A 26,646-nucleotide genomic window follows, 5' to 3' on the forward strand; every position below is an offset into this window, starting at 1 on the left:
ACCAACATGAATATAGCGTGAATGCAACTAGAATTAACCAAGAAAGAGTCCAGCTAGATTATTTCTAGGGATGGATGAGAGATGCATGGACAGCTGGTCTTTAACTTGACGGTTCTTTCTTTCAGCAGAGTTGCTGAAGGTAGCATGCTAGATTCTGTCAAAGTCAAGTTCTGTAAGTGTGATTTCACAAATTTTGGAAATGAGCATCTCACATGTTTTATTGTAACCCAGCTAGCTATCCATTTAGTGGAAAGTCTTGGGTGTGTAAGTAGGGGAACATGCTTCACTGGACCCCTAACTTTGTCAGCCTGTGTATGGTAAGTTGGGATGGATAGAACCAGAAGCATGAAGCAGTCTGAACTTGGAAACCTTTGCAAAAAGGGAGTTCTCTAATCATTACAGACTGAGAAGAAAAGCTTTAAAAATAGTTTTTTGAAACCTGATTCTTAATAAAACTATTACGAAAACTTTCCCAAGAGGATGACCGTTCCTGTTGAAGTTTAAGGTAGTCCGATTCTCACATACATTTGAAAATTCTCACAAGAAGGTTAAAATCATGTATCTGTGTTCCTGTAATTTTTTTTCTATGTGGAATTACCCAAATGTTGTCAGGCACACACTGAAATTTCTTTCTTTCTTTCTTTCTTTTTTAAAGAATATTGAATAAGGTCTGGATTTTAGAGGGGTTGCAATAAATTCCATGAAACTGATTCCATGGTATAATAGAGGAATCTACAATGCTTCAGTCAATTATTAAGAGAAGCATCTATTCCCTGAAACAATATGGCCAACTGCTTTTGAATATTAGCTCAGTCCTTAACATTTGTGATTTTCCCAGTAGCAAAGAACCTTAAAATGCAAAATAGGATACTCTGGAATGCAATAGATCAGAAACAAACAAACAGAAGTATAATTCCCAAAATATTAAAAAAGAGAAATACAATATGTTAAAAATAAGGGTTAGTGCATGTTAATGGGTATTTGTGCATTTGTTTTCCTTTGATAACTTGATTGCATAAAGGTTGACTAAAAGACTTTAAAGCATATTTCTCTAGCAACAGCTAAAAAACCACAAAATGCTTTCTGTGTTTAGAATGGCAGATTCACAAAATCGAAATGAACAGGAGGTTCTCTGCATGGCAGAGCTAGCTAGTCATGCTGCAGTGGTAATGGTGACGAAGAGTTGTAAAAATAAAAGGAGAGCAGACGGCATTGTTCTTTATACCTATTGCCCTCTGAGTGCTATGTCCATCAAGAAAAGTATGCTTATGAAAGAGGTCCATCAGCAAGCTGATATACTTTAGTATCTAGAAATAATCAAGCATCTCACAAAAGAGCAAGATGTTGACACATATTTTTCTGAATGGTATGTACATCTCTTTCCCTCTATAGATTCTATTCAATCTTACTGAATTAAGTCATCTTTTTTCAACCACATAAGAATGAGTTAGATACGAACAATCAACATGACAAACAAATGAACAGATATGTTACACATCAATATCTTAATCATAAATGAGTAGCATGAAGAGGTTACTCTGGTCTAAATGAAATCATCACATGGCCACAGGATGGAGAAACAGTAAAAGAGGATATTTTCAAATATGACATACAAGGAATATAAGGAGAACACTTAGAGACTGAACTTTTAAAGGTTTTAAGTTGTTTGCTGATTAAAAGAAAGGGACTTGATGAGAGGAAATCGTCAAAAACAAAGAGGCACAGTCACTCAACAGGTTACTTACATGCACAGAGGCCATTGGGAGTAAGACAGCATGAAAAATGTACAGGGGTCATTGAAATATGGCTTATAATATATTAGTAAAATAAAAGTATAATATGCACAAAAGAAACTTTACCATGCAATATTCTAAACACAAGGCAAATAAATCACATTAAGAAACAAACTCATTTTAATAAAAAATCCAACAATAACCTTATATATAAGTCAGTGGGTTTTATATACTAGCAAATGCATACAAATTTTGTCTGGAAATCATTACAAGAAACCTTCTTCAGGGAGTGTAGGTGTGGAAGTCTTTTGCTTTTCATTTTGTGTCTTTTCTAATCACATCTGCCTATTACTTTTACTATTAAAAAAAACTGTCAACAGGGCCACTTTCAGTTGTCTTTAGAGTTCTCAGTATTAAAGAAAACAAAAGTAATAGATTTTAAAATTCAACAGTACTAATTTGTGGTATTAAGCATAATTTAAACACACCTATGAATGGTATTGTAGAAATCCTCTATAGATTTGTTCATATTTGTATATATAAATGGGGTTTCTCAGGATATTTAAATACCACTGCTCAGGGCTTTAACATTAAAAAAAAAAATGAATTAATGAAGACGTTAAGAAAAAAGTTTGTATTAATAACTTGACCTAAAACTGATTTTGGAAGTCCTAGGGCTGAGGAATCTCAATGCCTCAAAGAGTATAGTTCTTCTAGAAGCACGACAATGCTTTTTGTGTCAAATTTGTGACAAAATTTTTTTTATGTTTTATAGAAAATGTATATACTGTAAAACTCAAACATAATCAAATCTATTCCCAAGGCTTCAGAAATACAGTCTGGCACATTGTTCTGACTTCTCTGTAAGCTATTCAAGACACCTGTAAGTATTTAGGTAACTATTCTCTAGTAGAATCTTTTTCCATAAAAAAAACTTTAACATTTATTCCTTGTCTCAGTAGGAAAAGCCACATAGTATCTTCAAATACTAAACCTCCACTTAGGTGAGAAATTTCACACAGGTAACACTGGGCTGAGCGCACACACAAATGCCTGCAGTGGCCAGGCAGCTCATTTGTTTGAGTGAATGGGCCACATGCAAGCATGGAGCCCTGGAGACAATGGATCCTATAGAATGAGTGTCCATCAAGAGGGACTTCAACAGCCTAGAGTGCTAAGGGAGGAAGTGGGCCCCATGTTAGCACACTCCGTTCCTTCAAGGAAAGGTAAGAAACCAAGATTTTATGTTAAATATTTGATTTTCAGATGATTATTTTAAACACTATATATGTATGGAAAAACATTTGTTTATGGGTCACATTCAGCTGATAGACTCCCACTATATAAAGTGAGAAGTAGGCAACAGTTTGAATAGAATTATGCTTTAACTAGACATGTGGAATTTCCAGGTAACAGAAATGGAAATAATTAATTCTAGTATTTTATCATTTCTATCAGTTCTAGGTTTTAATAAAGTTCTCGTCTTTCATTTTTACTACAAATATAAACAACTTCAGAATTTAATGATGAGGTTTGGATCCTGCTATCAATAGTTGCAGAATTCTCAAAGAAAGGAAAAAAAAATATGGTCCTTATTTTTTAAAAATTATTTTTCAATGTATAAAAATCAGTGGCATTTCTTTTTTTAATTGAAGTATAGCTGACTAACAATGTTTTAGTTTCAGGTATATAGCAAAATGATTCAGTTTATATATATATTTTCAGATTCTTTCCCCTTATAGGTTATTACAAGATATTGAGTTCCCTGTGCTATACAGTAGGTCCTTGTCGGTTACCTATTTTATATGTAGTAGTGTGTATATGTTAATCCCAATGGCCCTTATTTTATTTTACTGAGGACTATGGGAAGATCCCCTACTGTATTTTACAATCAACTCTTGAATAAAACAGAAAACCCCTTTCAGAAATATAGTTTGATTTGTGGCCTATGAACCCATTTGTCCAGTTCTTGGTATTTAAAAATATGATATTTCAAAGTACTCAAAGCATTTACTTTCCCATTGGAGGTCAACAGTATGTGTTTCTCTCTTTTAGAGCAATTCTTTATGTCAACAACACCACATATTAGGGTAAACTTTCATCATAGCTAAAAGCAGAACAGCTGATAAAATACTTGACTTTCCTTCCTGACAGTTTCATCTCTTATAAAGTCAAGGTAATAAGCAAATGGTTCTTCTGGTCTTTATGATTAACAAAAGGTAAGAGTTGGTTTGTGATGGGGAAGAAAGCTGAAGAGAGGTGGCAGAAAGGACTTGATGAGGAAGACTACTGCTTAGGAAGATGCTACAGGTAACAAAAAGTGGTGGTGGTCTTTGCTACTCCTCTTAATTTTAAGTTTACAAGATCTTAGATACATCCATGGTTTTGGATAGGAGAGTTGTGTTAAAAGACGACAGAGAAAAAGCAATCCTATTCCATCTCTATGAGGCTCCTGCCTTCTCTATCAGGGGTGATAAAGCCTTCAATATAATGGGCAACGTTTACCAGAGCTAAACTCTCAGATAAGGGACAGCAACTGAGTACTTGGCTTCATTAAATGATACCCATTTGTCAGGCTCAGTGATGAGATAACCTGAGATCCACTGAACTTTAGAATTGGCGAAGGTACCCTTGAGGGACTAAAACCCAATTTCCTCATTTTGAGGCCCACAGGAGTCAAATGATTTGCTTGAGCTGAATGGTTACTCAGGTGTGCTAACTCCTGGTCCTCGCTCAAGCTGGCTGTTAAGCTTACAGGTGTGTTTGCAGGCTCACCAAGCACCACCTATGATGAATCAGAGAACAGGAACAATGGAAGGTCAGTGGTGCCCCGGTGGTCAAAGAATGGAAAAAGTGGACTGACCACCAGATGGGATACTGGTTCTCTGGTAAAATTCATAAATGAACCATGCAATGGATTCTTTGTCAGAATTTAGAGATTCTAGTTTTTCAACTGACTTATTTTTCCTCAGAGTTGAATTAAAGAGTACTGACAAACTGAATACTCATGTCTACACGCCCTCTATCAGTACAGTATAAAAAGCTAAGGATGGATTAACAGCCTCATTGGCCATTTCTTTGCTTTTCTAGGTTTAAATTAATTTTAATCCATCTATATAAAAATTACAAGGTGATACATATATATGTAATGTCAACAGGCCTTTTGAACCTGTTAGAAGCTGATGGAAATCAAGGTGATTATGGAGACAGCAATAACCACTGACATTTTGTGTTAAACAACATTCTGCTGATACTACAGTGAATTTCTTCAAATAGTATTATGCAAGCATTTACAATTAGTTTTAACTACTTACATTTAACTAATCTACTTTAAATATTTCTTCCCTTTATAAAACAAAAAATGCCATTATTAGACTAGTGTTTTATAGTGGTGCTTAATCAGAGATGATCCATTTTATCGGAATAAAAATATCATGATGGGAAAGAATCCTTATTTAACTGAACCATTTAAAATTAAGCCATGTGGTCACTCACATTCATTCCACATTAAACAGTACTTCAAAGTATTTACTTTTACTCTCAGATCAAGAAATGAATCATTCAGAGTTTCAAAAAAATTTTTCCTGGTAAATGCTAATAAAACATTCTACAGAGGGAAAAGCATTTCATATTTGTCAGAAATATTATACCATCTAATTGGGTATGCATGATTGCATTCACTTGATTTTTTTTTCTTTTGCCATACATTTGATGTTAGAGTTATTTCTGAAACCTTGGGAACTAGCCTAATGCCCATGTTGGGGCTTGCAATTCCTCAGAAAAAGTTCCTTATAAAAGGAGTCATATTAAGAAGGTATTAAAAGTAAGTAAATCCTACTCTATATCATCATGCAGTTTCTTTAACTTAAGTTACATCCTGTGAGTCTTCTGGGAATTTTACTGCAATGACAGAGCATGGTTTTTTTGTATTCATTTCAGTTCTTAGCAAATGAGTGACTATTTTGACTTAAGTTGAATGCAAGCTTCAAAACAGACAAACATACCATGAAGGGCAGGCCAAGATAACGTTCTTGGTCTTTTAGGAGCTAGGAAGTACCGTGAAGGGAGACTATTGACAGGAACCGATGCCATTTGTGCTCTTTCAAATCAATCACAGCTCTGTTAAGAATGCGCATTTGCCCTTAGGAATGTGTCACAGGGCTATATCCTAGGGCCAGAGAGGAGCCAGGGGTGAGGGTACTTGCTCAAAACCAATCTCAGCAAGGGGCAAGAATCCTGGTGACTTGGCAAGCCCTCAATCTCTCATTTCTCAGGGCAGGACTTAATGTACTGGGTTCTCTGAGTTCCAGAGAGTTCTGTTTCCACATAGCATTTTCTTCCTATAAAGTAGAACTCTGTAAAATATTTGGCAAATATAAGCAACATAATAATTGAAGCGAGGGGTTTCTTAAAAGTTTTGTAAGCTGATGAAAGATCGCATGTGGTGACATTTTTGGATAGAGAACTCTGAAGACGTAATTGAGGTGTGACATCTACTTTGGTCTTTGAGATGTTTAACCCATCTTAGTAAGTCGTACTTTTCCCTACCTGCATTGTGCTTTGCCAAATATTTATCTTTGTACTGCTTCTTTTTCTTGCCAAACCAAGTGCAGCTGGCCTGCTGCTCCTGTTTGGTCTTCTCCATGGCAATGCAAGCGACTCGCCTAGCACACAAAGAAAGGGGAAAAAACCCCACAAATGTAAGTTTTATGCTGATAAGAGAGAAAAACCAGTCATTTGAAGAATGAATTGCATGAACAAACTCCTCAGAAATGCTTCAAATTATTCAGTAAAGGTTTGTTCCTTGAAAATTTCCTAGAAACGTTTAAAAAAAAATGCAGGTTTGTAACAAAATAACATTCTATCACTTGAACATATATATTTAACTGATGACACGGATGAGAAGTAAACATAATAGTCATGAAATACAGTGCAATGAGTGTGGGATTTTGAGTTGAGACAAGTCTGATTTGAATCCTGGCTCTCTCAATTATTAGCTTTTATCAATTTAGTGTTAGGTACTTTTCTGGAAAATTTACATATATTCATTCATTTAATCTTTCTAGCAACTTGTGAAATTGTGTCTGTTTTACAGATGAGGGGATCAAAGGACTGAGAGGTTAATTAATTTGTCCCATGTGTGTGCGTGTACTCAGTCGCTCAGTTGTGTCCAACCCTCTGCAACTCCATGGGCTGTAGCCTACCAGGCTCCTCTGTCCGTGGGATTCTCCAGGCAAGAATACTGGACTGGGTTGCCATTTTCCTACTCTAGGGGATCTTCCTGACCCAGGGATTGAACCCACATCTCTTGCGTCTCTTGCATTGTCAGGCAGATTCTTTACCACTGCACCACCCGGGAAGCCCCGAATTTGTCCCGATCAAACAGCTAAATAAGTGGAGAATGAGGACAGTTTGGCACCAGAGCCCATGCACTTAGGTGGTACATTGTTTCGGTAAGTTCCTTAATCTAGAATCCTAGAAATGTTTAAAAAACACAGGTTTCTAACAAAATAACATTGTCACTTGGACATATAACTGATGACACAGAAGAGAAGTAAACATATAGTCATGAAATACAGTGCAACGAGTGTGGGATTTTGAGTTGAGACAAGTCTGATTTGAATCCTTGCTCTCTCAATTATTAGCTTTTATCAATTTAGTGTTAGGAGTTTTTCTAGGAAATTTACATATATTAATTCAGTTAATCTTTCTATCTCTTGGGTGACTGTTGCAAACAATTTTAACCAAAAATGTAAATCATTTCTCTATCACAGTAGCAGGCACAGCAGTTGCCTAATAAATGGTACTACTATTACAACATGGAGATTCTAGGTAGGGAAAAAAACTATGATTGAATTCAGTTAGGGTTACATTCAGAAAAATCATGATTTTGTTCTACATGATTACAGTATTCAACATTGGTAACATATGCATAAATGTTGTTAGTAAGTTGCTCTCTTAGGTTCAGTCTAAGCAAGTACTTACCTTTCAGGATATTGCCACAGAAGGTTTTGCTTACTTAATGACTTTGCTGTGGGCCAACGTGGGGGTCCCTGAGTGAACCACGTATAAGGAGGACTCAAAAACACTATCAGAATGGCATACAATGCCATTGAAATGATGCGTTGTTTTCTAATGAAGTTGTACTGACTTGTTATTCTCCCACTAGCAGTGTAGAGCTCCTATTGTTCCACTTCCATGTCAATACTTGGTATAATCAGTCTGTAGTTTTAGCCATCATGGTGGATAAGCAGTGAAATAACACTGTTTGTGTATTTCACTGATCATTAATGAGATCAAACATCTTTTCATATGCTTATTGGCTGTTGGATTTCTTCTTTTGTAAAGTGCCTGTTCAAAGACTACTTTCTTATCCAGTTGTCTTTTCCTCATTGATTTGTAGGAAGTGTTTATATGGCCCAAATATTACACTTTTGTTAGTTATATATGATGCAGGTATCTTCTTCCACTCTGTGGCTTGCCTTTCTAATCTTTTTATAGTATTTGATAAAGACAACTTATTAGTTTTAGTCAAATCTAGCAGTATTTTCACTTATGGGAAACATTTTTGTTATCTTTTTAAGGAAATCCTTCCTTGTCCCTAAAGATATTCTCCAGTATTACCTTCTCAAGAGTTTATAATTTTGCCTTTCATGTTTTGGTTTTTAATACACCAGAACTGGTTTTGTATATAGTACGAAGTTAGGGGTCAATTTCTCTCATTTCCTGCCCCCCCAATGGATACACAATCATCCCAGAATAACTTAGGGAAAAGTCTATTCATTCCTCCCTAGTGACTGTGTATGAGAGTGTTTAGGGGGTCTCTTCAGTTGGCCTATTTGAGCATCTCTAAGCCCATACCTTATTATCTTAACTACCAAAGCTTTATAGTAAGTCCTGGTATCATTGAGGCAAGTCCTCTCTCTCTATTCTTCTAGAAGAGCATCTTGACTATTTCCAATTCTGTGCATTTCCATGAAAACTTTAAAATTAGCTTGTCAATTTCAAAACGGTTGGGAATGAACTGAATCTATTAATCAATTTGGGAGGAATATATATCTTTGCAATATTAAGTCTTCTAGTCCCTAAATACAGTATGTCTATTCATTTAGGTCTTCTTTAATGTCTCAATAAGTTTTATAGTTTATCTTCTAAATGTCTTGAACAACTTTATTAGATTTGTTCCTAGGTTGTTGATTTAAAAAGATTTTATAAATGGTTTTTAAAATTTTGTAATATGGAAAAATTCAAACATATACAATAATACCGTGTAACGAACCTCAAATACCTACGACTCAGCTTCAACATTTATTAACTCATGAGTTACTTTGTGTTATTTACAACCTACCCACCCTAAGATTAGGCTTCCCAGGTGGTGCAGTGGTAAGCAATCCACCTGCCAATGCAGGAGACACAGGTTTGATCCCTGGGTCGGGAAGATCCCCTAGAGAAGGAAATGACAACACACTCCAGGATTCTTGCCTGGAAAATCTCATGGACAGGAGCTTGGCGGGCTACAGTCCATGGGTTCACAAAGAGTTGGACATGACTCAGCGATTGAGCATGCACCCTAAGATTATTTTGAAAAAAAAAAAATCCAACTTTGTATTATTTCCTCCTTAAATATTCTTAAATTCCCTTTAAACCTATAGGTTTCCCATTCTTCCCCCTCCCCCTTTTCTTCTTGCAATTTATTTGTTGCAGAAACTGGTTGTCTGTCTTATAGTTTCTGATTTTACCCCTGTGGTGTCTTTAATAAGTTCCTGTCTTTTGTATTTGTTGCAAACAACTAACTAGATCTAGAGGTCTAATCAAACTTGAGCTTTATTTTTTTTTGCAAGAGTACTTTATAGTATTATGGTGTTATATAGGGTATTTTAAAAAATTACTTTCTATTTTTTTACTGGTAAATAGAAATATAATTGATTTTGTATAATGATTTTTATATCAGCCATCTTGATAAACTCTCATATTAATTGTAATTGTTTATATATATATTAATATAATAGATTTCTTTGAATTTCTACACAGAATCCTATCACCTGTAATTTTTTTTCCTTTCCAATTATGTTTGCTATAGGTTTACTGTAGATGCTCTCAATCAGGTTAAGGAAGTTCCCTTCAATTTCACAGTCTGTGAGAGTTTTAATTATGAATGGATTTTGGATTTTAACAAATGCTTTTCCTGCATCTAATGATAATGACTTTGTGGATTTTTCTTCTTTAATCTGTTAATATGCTGGATCGGTTTTCAAATGTTGAACCAGCTGTGCATTCCCAGTACAAACTCTACTGGGTCAAGATGTATTATTCTTTTTGTATATTGCTAGATTCAGTTTGTTAATATTTTGCATCTGTGTTCATGAGGAATATGGGTATTTAACATATTCAAAATGTATTGAATTTTGGTATCAGGGTAACACTGGGGTCATGAAATGAGTCAGGAAGCATTCTCTTCTACTTTCTTGAAGAGTCCTTCCTCCCTGCCTCTTTCTTTCTCTTGCTCATCGAGGGCTTTATTTATTTTTGGTTCGGAGAAAGGCATTTATTGGGAAATAATGTGAACTGTCTCTCAGCAACAGTACCAACGTCAATCTCCATATATTACCTAAGTGGCATCCAGAGGAGGCTGATGAAACGTTTGGGAATTCTTCCAGTACAAGCCAATATGTGCTGTTAGTCATAACTACAGCTTCTGTGAGGCATATGCTCTTTGGAAACTTAAACAGAACTGAGGCATTTTTGAAAGGTTAAGAGACCAAAATAAAAAAAATCCTGACCTTGTGAAGCTTATGTTATAGTGTACAGAGTATCTTACAAGAAATGATTTTAAGCTTAAAAAAAGTTCCCAGTAAAAATTTGTGGTGTGGTCATGTGTGGTGTAACGAGAGAGGAATGAAACTGATTTTTACCAGACACTCAGGAAATGAATGTTATTTCTTTTAGTTCTGCAAGTGCAAGAAAACTGTTAGAATTTAGGTCAACATGGAGGAAATTTCAAACACATGTTTAACATTTATTGCTGACTTGGACGAGGATCTAGTAGGCAAGGGAAGGGATGACACATTCAGGGACTCAAACCATATCCAAGGATTAGACTGATGGGCCTTGTCAAGCAAGATGAAATTTACCACGGATAAAGAAGGTAAGGTATTTGGGTTCAAAAAAATTGATTTCTCATCTGGAGAATGTGAAAAATTTGATTTGGTAGCAATACATCTAAACAAAGCTTCCGGGTTTGGCTGATCGGATTGTTTCAAATCTTTCTCATTAGCATTACATGTCTACCATATGACATTCTAGAGACCAATTCACTTTTCCAACAAGGAATTCTTTTTCCCCTCAGCTGGGAATGTCTTCTTGTACCTCCAAAGTCCTACTCAACATCTCAAGGAACATACTGCCCAGTGGGCCTCTTCCTCATTATTCTAGTTAGAATTCCTTTCTCCCTCTATAGTCTTTGCAACTTTATTGAGCTCAGTTTTTCTGAAGTAAACTGAAAATAATATATAAAGTATAAAATTTCAGTTTTGAAATATTATACATCCCATGAAACCATCACCATAATCAAAATAACAAATATTTTCATCATCCCAGGACTTTTCTTATGCCCTTCTGTAATTCCTCCTTCCTCCTACAGATCCCCAGGAACTAAAGGTTAGTTTTGATTTTCTAGAGTTTTATATAAGGGAATTATATAGTATGTTCTCTGTTTTGCCTGGAAACCCAGCCTAGTGATTTTGAGTTTCACTCATATTGTTGTGTGTTACCAATAGTTCCTTTCTTTTAACTGCATCCTATTGTATGGATATGCCATAATTTGTTTATCCACTGACCTGTTGATGAAAACATTAAAAATGTTTAGAAATTTAATTAAAATTTTTTTTAATTAAAAAAAATTGTAATAGGTATGTGGCCACTAAGTTTTTGTTAGTGCATTTTTTTGTCCTTGGAAATTCCTTTAGGTTCTATTTCGAATCTGTTATGCCATTCATCCCTCCCCACATACTCTGAAGATATTTTTTAAGCATTGTTGTTCAGTCACTCATTTATGTCTGACTCTTTGCAACCCCATGGACTGCAGCATGCCAGGCTTCCCTGTCCTTCACTATCTCCTGGAGTTGGCTCAAACTCATGTCCATTGAGTAGGTGATGCCATCCAACCATCTCATCCTCTGTCATCCCTTTCTCCTCCTGCCTTCAATCCTTCCCAGCATCAGGGTCTTTTCCAATGAGTTGGCTCTTTACATTTGGTGGCCAAAGTATTGAGGCTTCAGCATCAGTCCTTCCAATGAATATTCAGGGTTGATTTCCTTTAGGATTAACTGGTTTGATCTCCTTGCTGTCCAAGGGACTCTCAGGAGTATTCTCCAGCACCACAGTTCGAAGGAATCAATTCTTCTGTGCTCAGCCTTTTTTATTGTCCAGCTCACACATCCATACACGACTACTGGAAAAACCATGCTGCTGCTGCTGCTGCTAAGTCGCTTCAGTTGTGTCCAACTCTGTGCAACCCAATAGACAGCAGCCCACTAGGCTCCTCTGTCCCTGGGATTCTCCAGGCAAGAATACTGGAGTGGGTTGCCATTTCCTTCTCCAATGCATGAAAGTGAAAAGTGAAAGTGAAGTCGCTCAGTTGTGCCCGACTCTTAGCGACCCCATGGTCTGGAGCCTACCAGGCTCCTCCGTCCATGGGATTTTCCAGGCAAGAGTACTGGAGTGGGGTGCCATTGCCTTCTCCGAATTAGAGAAAGGAAATGCCATAGCTTTGTCTATATGGACCTTTGTAGGCAAAGTAATGTCTCTGCTTTTTAATACACTAACTAGGTTTGTCATTGCTTTTCTTCCAAGGAGCAAGTGTCTTAATTTTCAAGGCTGCAGTCACCATCTACAGTGATTTTGGAGCCCAAGAAAATAAACTCTCTCACTGTTTCCATTGTTTCCCCATCTGCCATTAAGTGATGGGATTGGATGCCATGATCTTCGTTTTTTAATGTTGAGTTTTAAGCTAGCTTTTTCACTCTCTTCTTTCACCTTCATCAAGAGGCTCTTTAGTTCTTCTTTGCTTTCTGTCATAAGGGTGGTGTCATCTGCATATCTGAAGTTATTGATATTTCTCCCAGCAATCTTAATCCCAGTTTGTGCTTCATCCAGCCTGGTATTTAACATGATATACTTTGCATATAAGTTAAATAGCCAGGGTGACAATATATCACCTTGATGTACTCCTTTCCCGATTTGGAACCAGTCTGTTGTTCCATGTCCAGTTCTAACTGTTGCTTCCTGACCTACATATAGGTCTCTTAGGAGGCAGGTAAGGTGGTCTGGTATTCCCATTTTCCAGCTTGTTGTGATCTACACAGTCAAAGGCTTTAGCATAGTCAGTAAAGCAGAAGTCGATGTTTTTCTGGAATTCTCTTGCTTTTTCTATGATCCAATGGATGCTGGCAATTTGATCTCTGGTTCCTCTGCCTTTTCTACATCCAGCTTGTACATCTGGAAGTTTTCGGTTCACATACTGTTGAAGCATAGCTTGAAGAATTTTGAGCATTACCTTGCTAGCATGTGAAATAAGTCCAAATGTGTGGTAGTTTGAGCATTCTTTGGGACTGGAATGAAAATGGACCTTTTCCAGTCCTGTGGCCACTGCTGACTTTTCCAAATGTGCTGGCATATTGAGTGTAGCACTTTAAAAGCATCTTTTAGGATTTGAAATAACTCAGCTGGAATTCCATCACCTTCACTAGCTTTGTTTGTAGTGATGCTTCCTAAGGTCCACTTGACTTCACATTCCAGGATGTCTGGCTCTAGGTGAGTGATCACACTATTGTGATTATCTGGGTTGTGAAGATCTTTTTTGTACAGTTCTTCTGTGTATTCTTGCCACCTCTTCTTAATATCTTCTGCTTCTGTTAGGTCCTTACCATTTCTGTCCTTTATTGAGTCCATCTTTGCATGAAATGTTCCCTTGGTATCTCTAATTTTCTTGAAGAGATCTCTAGTCTTTCCCATTCTATTGTTTTCCTCTATTTCTTTGCATTGATCACTGAGGAAGGCTTTCTTATCTCTCCTTGCTATTCTTTGGAACTCTGAATTCAAATGGGTATATCTTTCCTTTTCTCCTAGCCTTTTGCTTCTCTTCTTGTCTCAACTATCTGTAAGGCCTCCTCAGACAACCTTTTTGCATTTCTTTTTCTTGGGGATGGTTTTGATCACCACCTGCTGTACCATGTTACGAACCTCTGTCCATAGTTCTTCAGGCACTCTGTCTATCAGATCTAATCCCTTGAATCTATTTGTCACTTACATGGTATAATTGTAAGGGATTTGATTTAGGTCATACCTGAATAGCCTAGTGGTTTTCCCTATGTTCTTCCATTTAAGTCTGAATTTTGCAGTAAGGAGTTCATGATCTAAGCCACAGTCAGCTCCTGGTCTTGTTTTTGCCAACTGTATAGAGCTTCTCCATCTTTGGCTGCAAAGAATATAATCAATCAATCTGATTTCTGTATTGACCATCTGGTGATGTCCATGTGTAGAGTCATTTCTTGTGTCATAGGAAGAATGCTGTGACCAGTGCATTCTTTTGGCAAAACTCTGTTAGCCTTTGCCCTGCTTCATTTTGCACTCCAAGGCCAAACTTGCCTGTTACTCCAGGTATCTCTTGACTTCCTACTTTTGTATTCCATTCCCCTATGATGACAAGGCCATTTTTTTTTTTTTTGGTGTGAGTTCCAGAAGGTCTTGTAGGTCTTTATAGAAGCATAGTTAGTGTTAATCACTCAGTCGTGCCTGACTCTTTGGGACCCCATGGACTGCAGTCCACCAGGTTCCTCTGTCCATGAGATTTTCCAGGCAAGGATACTGGAGTGGGTTGCCATTTCCTTCTCCAGGGGATTTTCCCAACCCAGGGATCGAACCCGGGTCTCCTGCACTGCAGGCAGATTCTTTACCGACTGAGGTATAAGGGAAGCCTTTATAGAAGCCACCTCCCTTTTTTAAACAACTGTGCTTACTAGCAGGCTTTTAATAATCAGTAATATGTATATTACTTGGTCTCCTAATTCCAATATATGATGCGGGTTTGATTCTGTTTCTGGTGTCTGTTATTGCTCACTGGTTTCCATGTGCACCTGCGTATTTTGACTTGCTGGTCATTGCCCTGGAGAAAGTCCATGCAGGGGGTGGTTAGGAGGAGCCCTAGGATAAAAGTGCTCTCCTTCAGAGACTTTCATTTGTCTATAACAGATATATGGAAGTATTAGTAAACAAGAAACCTCACATCAAGTGCATAGCTGGACTTCCCCTGGCTGTCCCAGGCTATGTGTACCTGGGTGCAAATTCATTTGGGGTAGACCAGTAGCCACAATGGAGAAGGCGATGGCACCCACTCCAGTACTCTTGCCTGGAAAATCCCATGGATGGAGGAGCCTGGTGGGCCACAGTCCATGGGGTCGCGAAGAGTCGGACAAGACTCAGCAACTTCACTTTCACTTTTCACTTTCATGCATTGGAGGAGGAAATGGCAACCCACTTCAGTGTTCTTGCCTGGAGAATCCCAGGGATGGGGGAGCCTGGTGGGCTGCTGTCTATGGGGTCGCACAGAGTCGGACACGACTGAAGCGACTTAGCAGCAGCAGCAGCAGAGGCCACAATGTTTTCAGGGAAACTTTGTTTTCCTTTTGCTGTGCTCACTGACAAGGCATCCTTCTCTACAGTCCCCTGGTGTGGAAGGGAAGTAAGGGAATGCTTATCAGTTTGCTCTTAACCTAGGGATATAGCTTTTTGCAGTCCTAACAGTGTGGGATGGGTCTCCTAACTGATTCTCCTACTTATACAGGCCTTACTGGGTCTTAACCTTGGTCCTCTGGCAGAGAAGTTCTTAGTAATAGAATGCCCTCATGGCAAAGTGGACCAGTTTGGAGCTCTCATTTTTACCGCTCTGATTAATGGCTTTCATATAAAAATTGGTCACTGAGTTCCCCAATACCTTTTAAGGTAATTTTCAAAAACATATTTTCTGCAGCACATCTCATTTTTTTCCACCAGGAGGATTGGTCCAGACAATCTAGTCTACCATTATAGGCAACAGGAAGCAAATCTGCTTTTCCACTGTCATTTCTCAGGCTTCCCCCAGGGGACTTAAGAGTTATAGGTATTGGTGAGACATAATTTATACAAATGATCTGACCAGGGAGAAGAGGTCTAGAATCTACATAAATATTTTCAAGAGACACTCATTCACATATGGCAACATTCAAGAACACATTTTGTAAAATGTAAATATCAGTGCTAACATAATAACATCACTAGCAAAAGGACTTAGACATCACTTTCCTCTCACTAATGCTTAAACTGTTTTTTGAAGATCGGACCCAAAGATGGCATCAGAGGGAAGGCTTCTACTTCCGTTATGTGGGCCTATGTTTCCTAGTATAAAATGATGGCATCTGAAGTTCTTAGCTCCAATGTGCTAAATTTAAAAGTATTTTTGGGAACCCTGGAATTTAGCTGAAAGAAGTGATCAAACAAAAGAGATTAACTGAAAAATCCCTTTAATTAGTAAAAAACTGGGTGAAAAACAACTATGCGTCTATGAACTCGATGCCTTTAATCTCTTTTAGTTAGGTTCAAATAAGTATTTTGGACATGAAGATCTCTCTCTTTTGAAGATATCTCTTTGGCACTAGATTTCTGATATATATTGCCAAAGTACAGACAAAGGTAAAACTATCAGCATTTTTCAAAAAACAGCAAATTATAACATTAATAACAGAAATAGATTTTACCAAAATATATAGTAATCCCTGACTCCTCTCAGTTAAAAACATGTCTGAAAACTGCCTGATTTTAACCTGCTTTCAAAGCTTAAACTTTCTAACAGACACACATTTTAAAAGACCTGGCAGGGTAAAGAACGAAGCTTCTGTCTCCCTTCTAATAGCGAAACACTTTAAATACCTGGAGTGACCGTGAATCCTGGCATCTGAGTTTTTCACTGGTGGTGGAGCAGAATGGGGTTGGTGAGAGCATGTGGAGGGGCAAAGAGAGGGTACATTTAAAAAAAAATGCAATTCTAAAAGGCTGGAAACAGCATACAGGCGTAGAGGGCTCTGCTAAGAGATCACGATGTGACTATGACCCGACTCAGCCTCTCTCTAGACCTTCCTCTCCTGTGTGAAACAAAGACCTGACTCTATAAATAGGAGCTCACTTGGGGCTGACAACTGAGAATTCTCAGCAGACTCATTTGAATTGCGTTTGGCTAATAGAGCAAACAATATATTAAACAGGTTTTACCCTATAAAACAGCAAAACATAAAGGTGGAAAATGGCTCGCCAGGCTTCGTTTATATGAGAAACCAAAACAACACAACACAGACATACCATTCCTGAAGTTCTGGAGAAGGAATGAGACCTGCCGTTCCATTTTTGGAGTTTTCCAGTTTACCCTGCCACCAATTGTGATCGTCCTTACTAATAATCTGGATAATGTCACCAACTCTGAATCGAATGCCAGCTTCTTTGCAGGGGATGAGGTCATCCTTAGCTGGATCATATTCAAATTGTGCTCTTACATAGATCTATAAAACAGGAGTTTGTAAGAAAAAACGCCACAGTGATATGAAAGAAAACAGTCAGTTCTAACTGAATAACCATGGACTAACACTACAATACGAACAGGACATTAGATGGTGAACACAAATATGATGCATGGAAATACAACACAGAAAACTGCTACCACTAGAACAATGTACTATTTTTGATGTGTACAGTTACAAATCTCTGCTCTTTTTATTTGGATAGAACATTTAAGGTATTTGTTCAATAAAGACTTTATTTCTGCTTTTACTATAACAGAATAGGCTTAAAATTATAGTGAAATATGCTTACCGTTTGAAAATCTGCATATATGTAGTTGATATTATGGGTAAGTTGTCATGATCACGTGGCAGGCTTTAAGCCATAACCACAAGCATTCAGGGAAGGTTTTAACTCTAAAGCAGCATGATACAAAACTAGCAAGAACTCAGTGTTGCTAACGTGCTATAAAATGCCTCCATGACAACTGGCAGTGTGTCTACACACTGCTGATAAACTTAACTGTAACTCAAACATTTTAAAAAAGCATTTAAAATTAGTTTAATTTTGCAAATAGCATTTCTACTTTATATTCGCATTTTACTCTTCTTCGAGAAGAAAAATGAATTTAAGTCCTACGTTTGCCAATGTAACACTTAAAATCTGCAGAGCTTCAGGAGATGGATAGTTCAAGGCTCTGAGTTTTATGATATGTAAATGTAACTAGTAAATATAAAAGGAAACAGATTAGCATACAAGGGGTTATCACATGGCACCATTTTATGAATTACTGGATTTCTAAATAATATAAAACAAGGTGCTAGATATTCAGTATTGCATCATTGGAGTGATTTCTATCAGGTGCTAGTTTATGCAAATCTTAACTCCCAATTTGATTATTTTTAAGAGCACATTTCAAGAAAAATTCCATAAAATTTCTATCTTGAAATTACATTTGAATATTAATATTAAAGTCACTGTAAAACCAACCTGAAGGGTTTGGAACTACTGTGTTATTATTCTGTTTGTTTCTTTTCAGAAATCCAGCCTATAAAAGTTATAAGTCTCTGCATTTGCACCTAAAATTTAAACTCAATGTGCCAGCAAATAAAAGTTGCTTGTCTCAGGCAGCACTTAACTTTTCATGTTTGATTAGGGACATAAAGCCAGGATTTTTCTGTTGTTGTTTTTTCCCCACTGTATGTGGCTTTCAGAAATACACATGCAAATACAAATTAAAAAACCTACAAGCTTCAGATAATTATTGCTTAAAAATGTTCATTGGAATGTACATTTTAGTTATTCTTAGAATTCAAAGTATTTTGTAGCCTTTAAAAATTTATTTCCACCCTAGAGGCAGGCCCATAAGATCCCCAAAGGCTGAATTCTTAACCATCAACACAAAATGATCAGGTTGAAATTACAATAACCATCACAGCTACAAAGATGTTAGGGAAAAAATCCTTATAGAGAATTAGTCATGTGTAATGTGTTAAAATGAAATGGTACAAGCTCTCAATGCTCAAATGTTATGGTCCAAAATGCAGACATTATGGGATGGAAAGGGTTAATAAAGGATTGGCTATTAGCAGCTCAGTTTAGAGAAATTTCTATAGAGGATATCTATTCACCTGTCGTCCTTTTGGTTGGGTAGTTGATGGCAAGTCCTGTAGAATAAAGCCAACCCAGGAGAAAAATTTTCATTTACTTTTCAAAGAGTACAAGGTAATTTGTGTGTTCTGTTACATTATGGTTAAAAAATGAGCTAGATTTAAGTTGTAAAGAGATAATATACATTATTCCATTTCTCAGAAATGTTGAGTTATCAAAAAAGAAAAATCAAACCCAGGCCATTTAGCAGCAAGCTGAAGAAAGCAGGTAAATTTAAGCAGAGAGAAATGTGTTCTTAAGAAACAACTCAGCATCTTCAACACAAAAGCCACTGCAAGTGAAACAGCCTATTTAAAAAACACCCCCAAAACTCAAAAGAGCTATTGCCCTTTTCGACTTAGTTACTGCAACCATTTAAGATTTTGAAAAATTCAATGGTTGTATGGATTTTTTACCATCTTACAGTTGTTAAATGTTAACTGTTATAAATGAATTCCTTTGGTAGCCTATTTTGAAGTTGCAAATAAAAGTCACAGGAAATTTTCTAACATTTCTCTTACTTATATCATTCCATCTGAGGTGATCTCAAATTATTTATAAATTAGCTCAAATTATTTACAAATTTACCTCATAAAAATGATATATTTTTAAAGGGCAAGTTAAAGAGTGATACTGCTGTATCATTAGAACTCTCATTTTTAACAGCAATATCAGCAACTTAAGAGATTTTGTTATTTCAAAATATTTCAAAAATTCACACACCTGCACCTGTAAGTGCTCCCATTTGCTTACATAAATTAAAAACAATTCTTTTTACTTTCCAAAATGGATAGTTCTGACAAAAAGTGAAATTCCAAGTTCAAGTCAAAATATAAAGTACTTTGTGTTAAAGATGTGATAACAGCGTGGCTTAAGTGCAGTTTGAAGCCAGTTCCTTTTGCTTTTCATATCCAGGCAAGGCTTATAATTCACAGAAGTATGTGCACGTACCACAGTAACAGAGGGCACACCAATTCGTAAACTTAGATAGCGGAAACTAAACATGTTGCTGATATCACTCAGAATAGACAACTACAAAGCCCGAGAATACCCAAATTCCTACTCTGCAAAATTCTTATATTTCTTTATCTTTCACAAGTGAAAAAAAAATGTTGAGAAATTTCAACAAATTTCCATTTACATCCTCTGCATAACTTTGAGCAAAGTCATAGACAGCAGCTGGGTGACACAGAAATATTTTGAGAATGACCAAAGCAGTCTTGAACTATATTTCTTAAAATTTAACTAATGAAAGGTATTTTCAATGAGAAGAACGAGATTTTCCAGGAGTAAACTGCATTGTAGCTGTAGTAGCCTTGTATATCGGCAGAAGACAATATTTCCACTGAACACATGTAACTAGAACACTCATGGCAGGTGGCACCAACAAAATTGTCACACTTTGCTGTGTGGAGCTAGAGTTCTTACCGAAACAGAATTGTTAGTGCTGCTATGACCATTAGCTGGGGACTGTCTGGAAGTGGAGGGGGAATCTCTCTGAAATAAGACACAAGGTTCATTAACACAGAACACCAGCAGAGAAACAAGAGATATTCATATCAACAGTTACAACCACAGGCTGACAACCATTTCCTTTGAGGTTTTAGCTGTAAAGGTGCCATACTGACTTACTTGCATGATTTCAGAGAAGCACGAAAAAATGTTTGTGCAGTCTGAAGATTCACATGTTGTAAGTGATGACCGTGTCATTCATTAATCATTTCTTTCCTGTCTCTAACATTCTGTAACCTTTGCTTTTTTAAAATGAGAACCCGAAGGGTGACTTGATATTAAAATCCTATCAACTACTGTAAAGTGACAAAGATTACTATAACATTGTGCTAAAGATCCCAATTGCATATCTTTTTTAATTGAAAATTAGGTGTTAAAAGTATTTAATAATCTTTAGGTACCTCAGTATCAAAAATTACCGAATGACACAATTTGAAGAGAAGTGAAGTCGCTCAGTCGTGCCCGACTCTTTGCAACCCCATGGACAGTAGCCTGCACCAAGCTCCTCCGTCCATGGGATTCTCCAGGCAAGAGTACTGGAGTGGGGTGCCATTTCCTTCTCCAGGGAATCTTCCCGACCCAGGGATCGAACCCAGGTCTCCCGCATCGTAGACAGACGCTTTACCGTCTGAGCCACCAGGGAAGTGAAGTGAACCTTAAAAAAGACTTCTTACATTGCAATCACCTTAGAATCTTTCTAGGCTAGATATTACTAATAAGGGTAAAAGATAGTTATAGACCAGAGAAGAAACCTTTATTTTTAAAGAATATTTTAGCAGATTAATTAAAACAATAATCTTGAGCCTCTACAAATATTACACTTCTGGCAAAGATTCCAGCAGCCACAGCCAACTATACTATATGACACACTCAAAATCCTTTCCAGGCTCCACTCCCTTGTTGTCCAAATCAACTATAATGTTAAAACAAGGAGAGGATGAAAGTAAGTATTTAAAATTTTAGTTGAGTTCTTGGAAATCTTTGAAATGTGCATGTCCACTCAAAAGGCATTTGCTTTTTCTAGAAGACTTAAAGAAAACTTCTGGAACCTGTTGGCCTTTAAATAATGGGATTCCTTAGATGAGGATTCTCAGATGTTAGTGAGCAGAATGTCTAGGTGCCACCCCCAGAGACTCATGTCAGTAGGGCCAGGACGTGGGGTGGAGGTCCCCGCTTTTACCAATGGCCAGGGTGATGCTGAGGTAGGTAGCCAGAGAGCCTTTCTTTAGGAAGTACTGTTGTAGCTGGGAAGAATTCAACCACAGGCTTGAACTCTGCCACAGGACAGGAGAGTCAAAGAGATTGGTGGGGGAGGTACCTTGATTCCTACTATTCAGAGGTTGAGAAGGTAAGAGGGGGCTCTTTTTACTCAAGAGCATAGCATTTATATGTGTCCTACTGGTCCTACATCAAAACCAGTTCAACCACTCAAAAACACAAGAGAAACTTATATTAATAACTAACACTATCTTCTGGCTAGTGAGCCAAAAAGACAAAAACCAATCGGACTTACTAAATTTCTTCCAAGATGTGAAATGGTATGAGGACCACTTATGATTTTTAGAATATCAGAATGCTTGACATAAAAGATGCATGTGACAGTTTTTCTTTTCCAGCAAGGTTTGTGCACTAGGTAACAAATATCAAAACTATGAATCCTGGAACAGAAGTTCTGTATTTTGTTTTGAAATGTAATTGAAGTTCCATAAAAAGCCACCAAGAGGAGCTCAAGACTTGATATAACAGAAACCCCACTTGTCATGGCTCACTAAAAATATACTTGACGAAACTACAAATTCTTATACCTATCTTCAATAGGTTTAGGGAAAACAGGAAGCCTCTGATTTTTCTTGTGAAATTTACATCATTACTAGAGACAGGAAGAAACACTGTAATTTCTCCCTCAACTTCTCCTAAGTACAAATTCAATTTTCTAGACCGGTTCCAGTAAGTTGCCAGCCAGTCTTAAACACTCACTGGAGGAAACGTGTACTTCATACTGATGTTACACATACTTGGAAGGTGCACATCAAAGTGCGAGCTTCAGACAAAAATATTCAAACTGAAGGTGCAATGACCGAAGGATGCCCTCACTTAGGCTGGCTCATATTTCCAAATATAAAAAGAATGATTTTTGAATCTCACTTGCTAACCAATAGCAAACTGAATAATATAGGCTGGGAAAGCTACAGTTTCTCAAGGATAAGCCTACTGTAAGAAAGGAGCTTGGGGTTTGTATTACTCTAGAACACTTACTTGTTTCCAAGTCAGATAACATTCCAATTTAAACAATTTCACAGAAGGTTGTAAAAACCTCTATTCCACTAATAACATCAGTTATCAATTCCTCATAGGCTTAAAATCCATCTAGAGACCTCTCAGAATTATTTGAATACCTCTATCTTAACAAGAAATAGACCACTTTTCAGATTCTTGGAAAGAAGAACTATCTAATGTGATTTCTTAACAAGGGAAGTAAATATACTTCCTGGAAACATTATTGCAATTATCATCTTTCATCCTCCCCCAGAGACTCATTCTTTATTAAACCTCTGTCATTATTTGGAGCTTCTCTCTATGTATTTTGCTTCGCTTCCAGCCTGCAAGAAGTTTAGGTGCTGAGGAGAACCCCGTGGAAGAGGGCTGAGTAGGTGGGTGGGACCTACTCTGTTCCGTTATCTTTGTTGTAAAATTGGTGTGCAGTGATCAACAGCACAGGCAGAAACAATTTCCCAGAAGAAGCCAAAACATTCAGCCATCAGCAGACAGTTAGTTAAGAACCCAGAGGAGATGGGGTGTTTCGTTAGAGCTATTACCTCACAGGATGATGACTGAGTGCGGTAACTTGGCACGATCTTGAAGGTGATACTCCCCCGCATTTCCCGCTGGAGGAAACAGAAAGGAGAGCTCTTTGAACAAACAAATGTTGCACACAACAACACGTAAGAAACCACTGAAAACGTTTCAGGGGTATTTAGTGCAAGCCAGCCGACAGCACAGGGGCCTAAAAACGAAACCGAGTTACAAAAGCAGGAACTGCTCACAGTAACACAGGAGGCTGCTCCTGGGAACAGCCCTGCAAAGTCAAGGCTGACTGCCCTGTTCACACAGCAGTGGTGCAACAGACCTCTGACGGTGATCTTTTCATAGATGCGGAGACAACTCTAAGTGACATGCCTTTCGAAAGTGAATACAAGTTGAAATGGACTACAGAACAAGTAATTATGTAAGAATTATATTTGGGAGGCTACATGATGATGGTGTACTCCATAAAATCTGCTTTTTAGTTCATAATTTAGGCCTTAGTTTTGACTGTCAGTGACTCTGTGGTGCTTACTGTACCTTCAGTAGATATAAATAGCACAGGAGGCTGCTACACTGCGGTGGGAAGAAGGTGCAGGACCAGAGGTCTAAACATCTCCCTCTGCTCGCCAGGGCCTGTCATTCTGCAGCCCCCAGCCCGCCCCAATCCAAAGCCTAATTTGAACACCAATTTTGGATATATATGGTAAAAAATGGCCTGATCTACCATGAGTTTCCTTTTCCCTGCTCTATAGAGAAATCCCATATAGCTGGCTATGACTCAGCTACACAGGAAAGAGGTTTCTGACATTGCTGATGTCAGCAGAGTTGAGGTCAGTGAGAAACTAGTTCACAAGTATGCACAACTGCAAAGGTTTTCTTTAAACATCTGCTCACTAAGAACCAGGAGACAAAGGACTGAAAGGAGAATGTTCAAGCCCACACTGCTGAAAATGGGCAAAATGTTTCTAAGCTCTGCTGCATGTAACCATTTTTCTAGTTCTCAGTTTTTATGAATGTTGCACAAGACCACACAGATGATCGTACCAGATTACAAAAGAATACCCCTTATTTAATAAACAAATTAATGAACTGAAAGTTGATTTCAGAAAAAGTGACTTTCATTTGACTCACAAGCATTTTTTGCAGCTGTTCCACTGTTTGGTTGGCTACACTGATGCCATTGATTTCTCGAATTTCATCTCCGACATGAAGTGTACCTAAGAAATTACACAAAATTATAAACATGAAATGATATATACTTTTATAATAATAAAATCCAAAGTCAGCAAGGTAAGTAATTTTTAAAAATTAAGCTAAATACTAAAGGCTAATATTTCAGAACCAGGTATGAGTTAGGCTCATATAGTAAACTCGCCAAAACAGATACACCTAACTTATGGAGGACACAGTTTTGAAAGATGACTAAAAATCTGCTTATTTTTCTGAGAGACTCCTTATGTATATAGCTGTTTAAAACTATGACTTCCAGATGCAGCCTATCTGGGTTCATATCTCTGCTTCATCATGTATTAGCTTCCAGATCTTGGGTAACTGACTGAAAATTTACCTGAAAACTCATATTTATAAAATGGAGATGAAAATAGTATCTATCTGATAGGATTGTTGTGAGGATTAAATGAGTTTATTAGATGCAGAGGACTTAGAACTGTTCTTGGTGCATAGTGCCATTTAAGTATTTGCTGATATCATCATTATTATCTACCAAATATGATACAAAGGTTGTTGATTTTTCAAAAAATTGTGGTGATAATATCTGTATATCAATAAATTTATATTAGACATACTGAAACTTTTTAATAATAATTTGGTAGGCACTTCAGGGTTCTGTCACACTTCAACTAGAAAAAGTGAGAAACAATGGTTAAATAGTGTTACGTAAATTTTTGCTTTATTTATGAATTGCACACACGTTTAGTCATTGACCTGACTTCATTATGCAAAGCTCATGGTATCTTTAAGACATACACACTAAAATGCAGATAAAAAGCCTTGTATTTGCTTCAAAGTAATCCAGGGGCAGTAGGGCAAATACAGGTGAAATCAGTATGGTCATGAATTAACAATAATTCTACCTGGGTTATGGGTACGTAGGTGATCATCGCACTATTCTTTCCACTTTTCTCTACTTGAACTCACTGCACTATTCTCTCTAACCATGTTTGAAAGTTAACATAATTAAACATAAAACAAAAATTTGGGGACTTTTGTTTTCAATATGGTAGATTGCTGCTAAGTCGCTTCAGTCGTGTCCGACTCTGTGCGACCCCATAGACGGCAGCCCACCAGGCTCCCCCGTCTCTGGGATCCTCCAGGCAAGAACACTGGAGTGGGTTGCCATTTCCTTCTCCAGTGCATGAAAGTGAGAAGTGAAAGTGAAGTCGCTCAGTCGTGTCCAACTCCTAGCAACCCCATGGACTGCAGCTTACCAGGCTCCTCTGTCCATGGGATTTTCCAGGCAAGAGTACTGGAGTGGGGTACCATTGCCTTCGCCTCAATATGGTACATTAGGCACTCACAAACTCTCTTACAACTATATCCCATGTAGGGCTCACCCCTTGAAGTGTTACTGGTCTTACAAAATGAATGTGAATCCCCAAGAATACTTCCCATTTCCATCCCCACTCTCCCTTCCACAGTTAAGAACCCAGTGAGCTGGATCCAGAGTGGTGGCAAAATCAAGATGGAATGAAACCAGTGGGAGGGGTAGATGCCATTGCCATACTGCTTCCTGGCTGCCTTCTGAGTCTTGGGCCAATAGCAAGTTAGAGAAGCTAAGCCCAGGATTCTGCAGGGAGCCAAGACTCAGTTCAGTGGCACTCTGTGGCAGCTGGTAAAACACAGAACAGACCACTTTTGGAGGAAAGTATTCCCAGTTTAGGCTCCCACGACTTCTACTAATTTCAGCAAGCAATAAGCTTATAATCAAAGATCACCAAACATACAATAAGGCAAACTATTATGTGAGTCATCAGAAAGAGAAGAAATAGATTTAGACCCTCAAGGAGGATAGATGCTGGAATGGTCAGATATAGACTACAGGAATACCTTGTTTTCTTGTGCTTTGCTTTACTGTGCCTCAAAGATAACCACATTTTTTATAGATTGAAGGTTTGTGGCAACCCTGTGTTGAGCAAGTCTATCTGTGCCATTTTTCCAACAGTGTTTGCTCACTTCCTGTCTCTGTATCACACACTGGTAATTCTCACACTATTTCAAACTTTTTCATTATTATTATATTCATTATGGTGATCTGTGATGAGTGATCTCTGCTGTTCTGGGAATGTTATGAACCGTGCTTATATAAGATGGCAAACAATTGATTGCTGAAATGGCACCAAAGGAT

At 37.6% G+C, this 26,646-nt stretch overlaps 1 protein-coding gene across 15 annotated transcripts in view; it reads right to left on the reverse strand.

Annotated features, from left to right (window-relative positions):
- CASK (calcium/calmodulin dependent serine protein kinase) overlaps positions 1-26,646 on the reverse strand; it is a 377,764-nt gene that overhangs the window by 20,731 nt on the left and 330,387 nt on the right. For 7 of the 15 annotated variants that reach the window (XM_027534512.1, XM_027534509.1, XM_027534508.1 and 4 more), the window contains 6 exons: positions 24,414-24,499; positions 23,294-23,362; positions 20,394-20,462; positions 18,947-18,982; positions 17,121-17,317; positions 6,282-6,397 (listed from right to left, as the gene is read on the reverse strand). In XM_027534512.1, coding sequence (XP_027390313.1) covers positions 6,282-6,397; positions 17,121-17,317; positions 18,947-18,982; positions 20,394-20,462; positions 23,294-23,362; positions 24,414-24,499 — 573 coding nt within the window. The remainder of the gene's footprint in view (positions 1-6,281; positions 6,398-17,120; positions 17,318-18,946; positions 18,983-20,393; positions 20,463-23,293; positions 23,363-24,413; positions 24,500-26,646) is intronic. The other 8 variants (XM_027534519.1, XM_027534516.1, XM_027534520.1 and 5 more) reach the window with 3 other exon arrangements.

This window comes from Bos indicus x Bos taurus, chromosome X (genome assembly GCF_003369695.1).
Source record: "Bos indicus x Bos taurus breed Angus x Brahman F1 hybrid chromosome X, Bos_hybrid_MaternalHap_v2.0, whole genome shotgun sequence".
In the NCBI taxonomy this organism is placed as follows: Eukaryota; Metazoa; Chordata; class Mammalia; order Artiodactyla; family Bovidae; genus Bos; species Bos indicus x Bos taurus.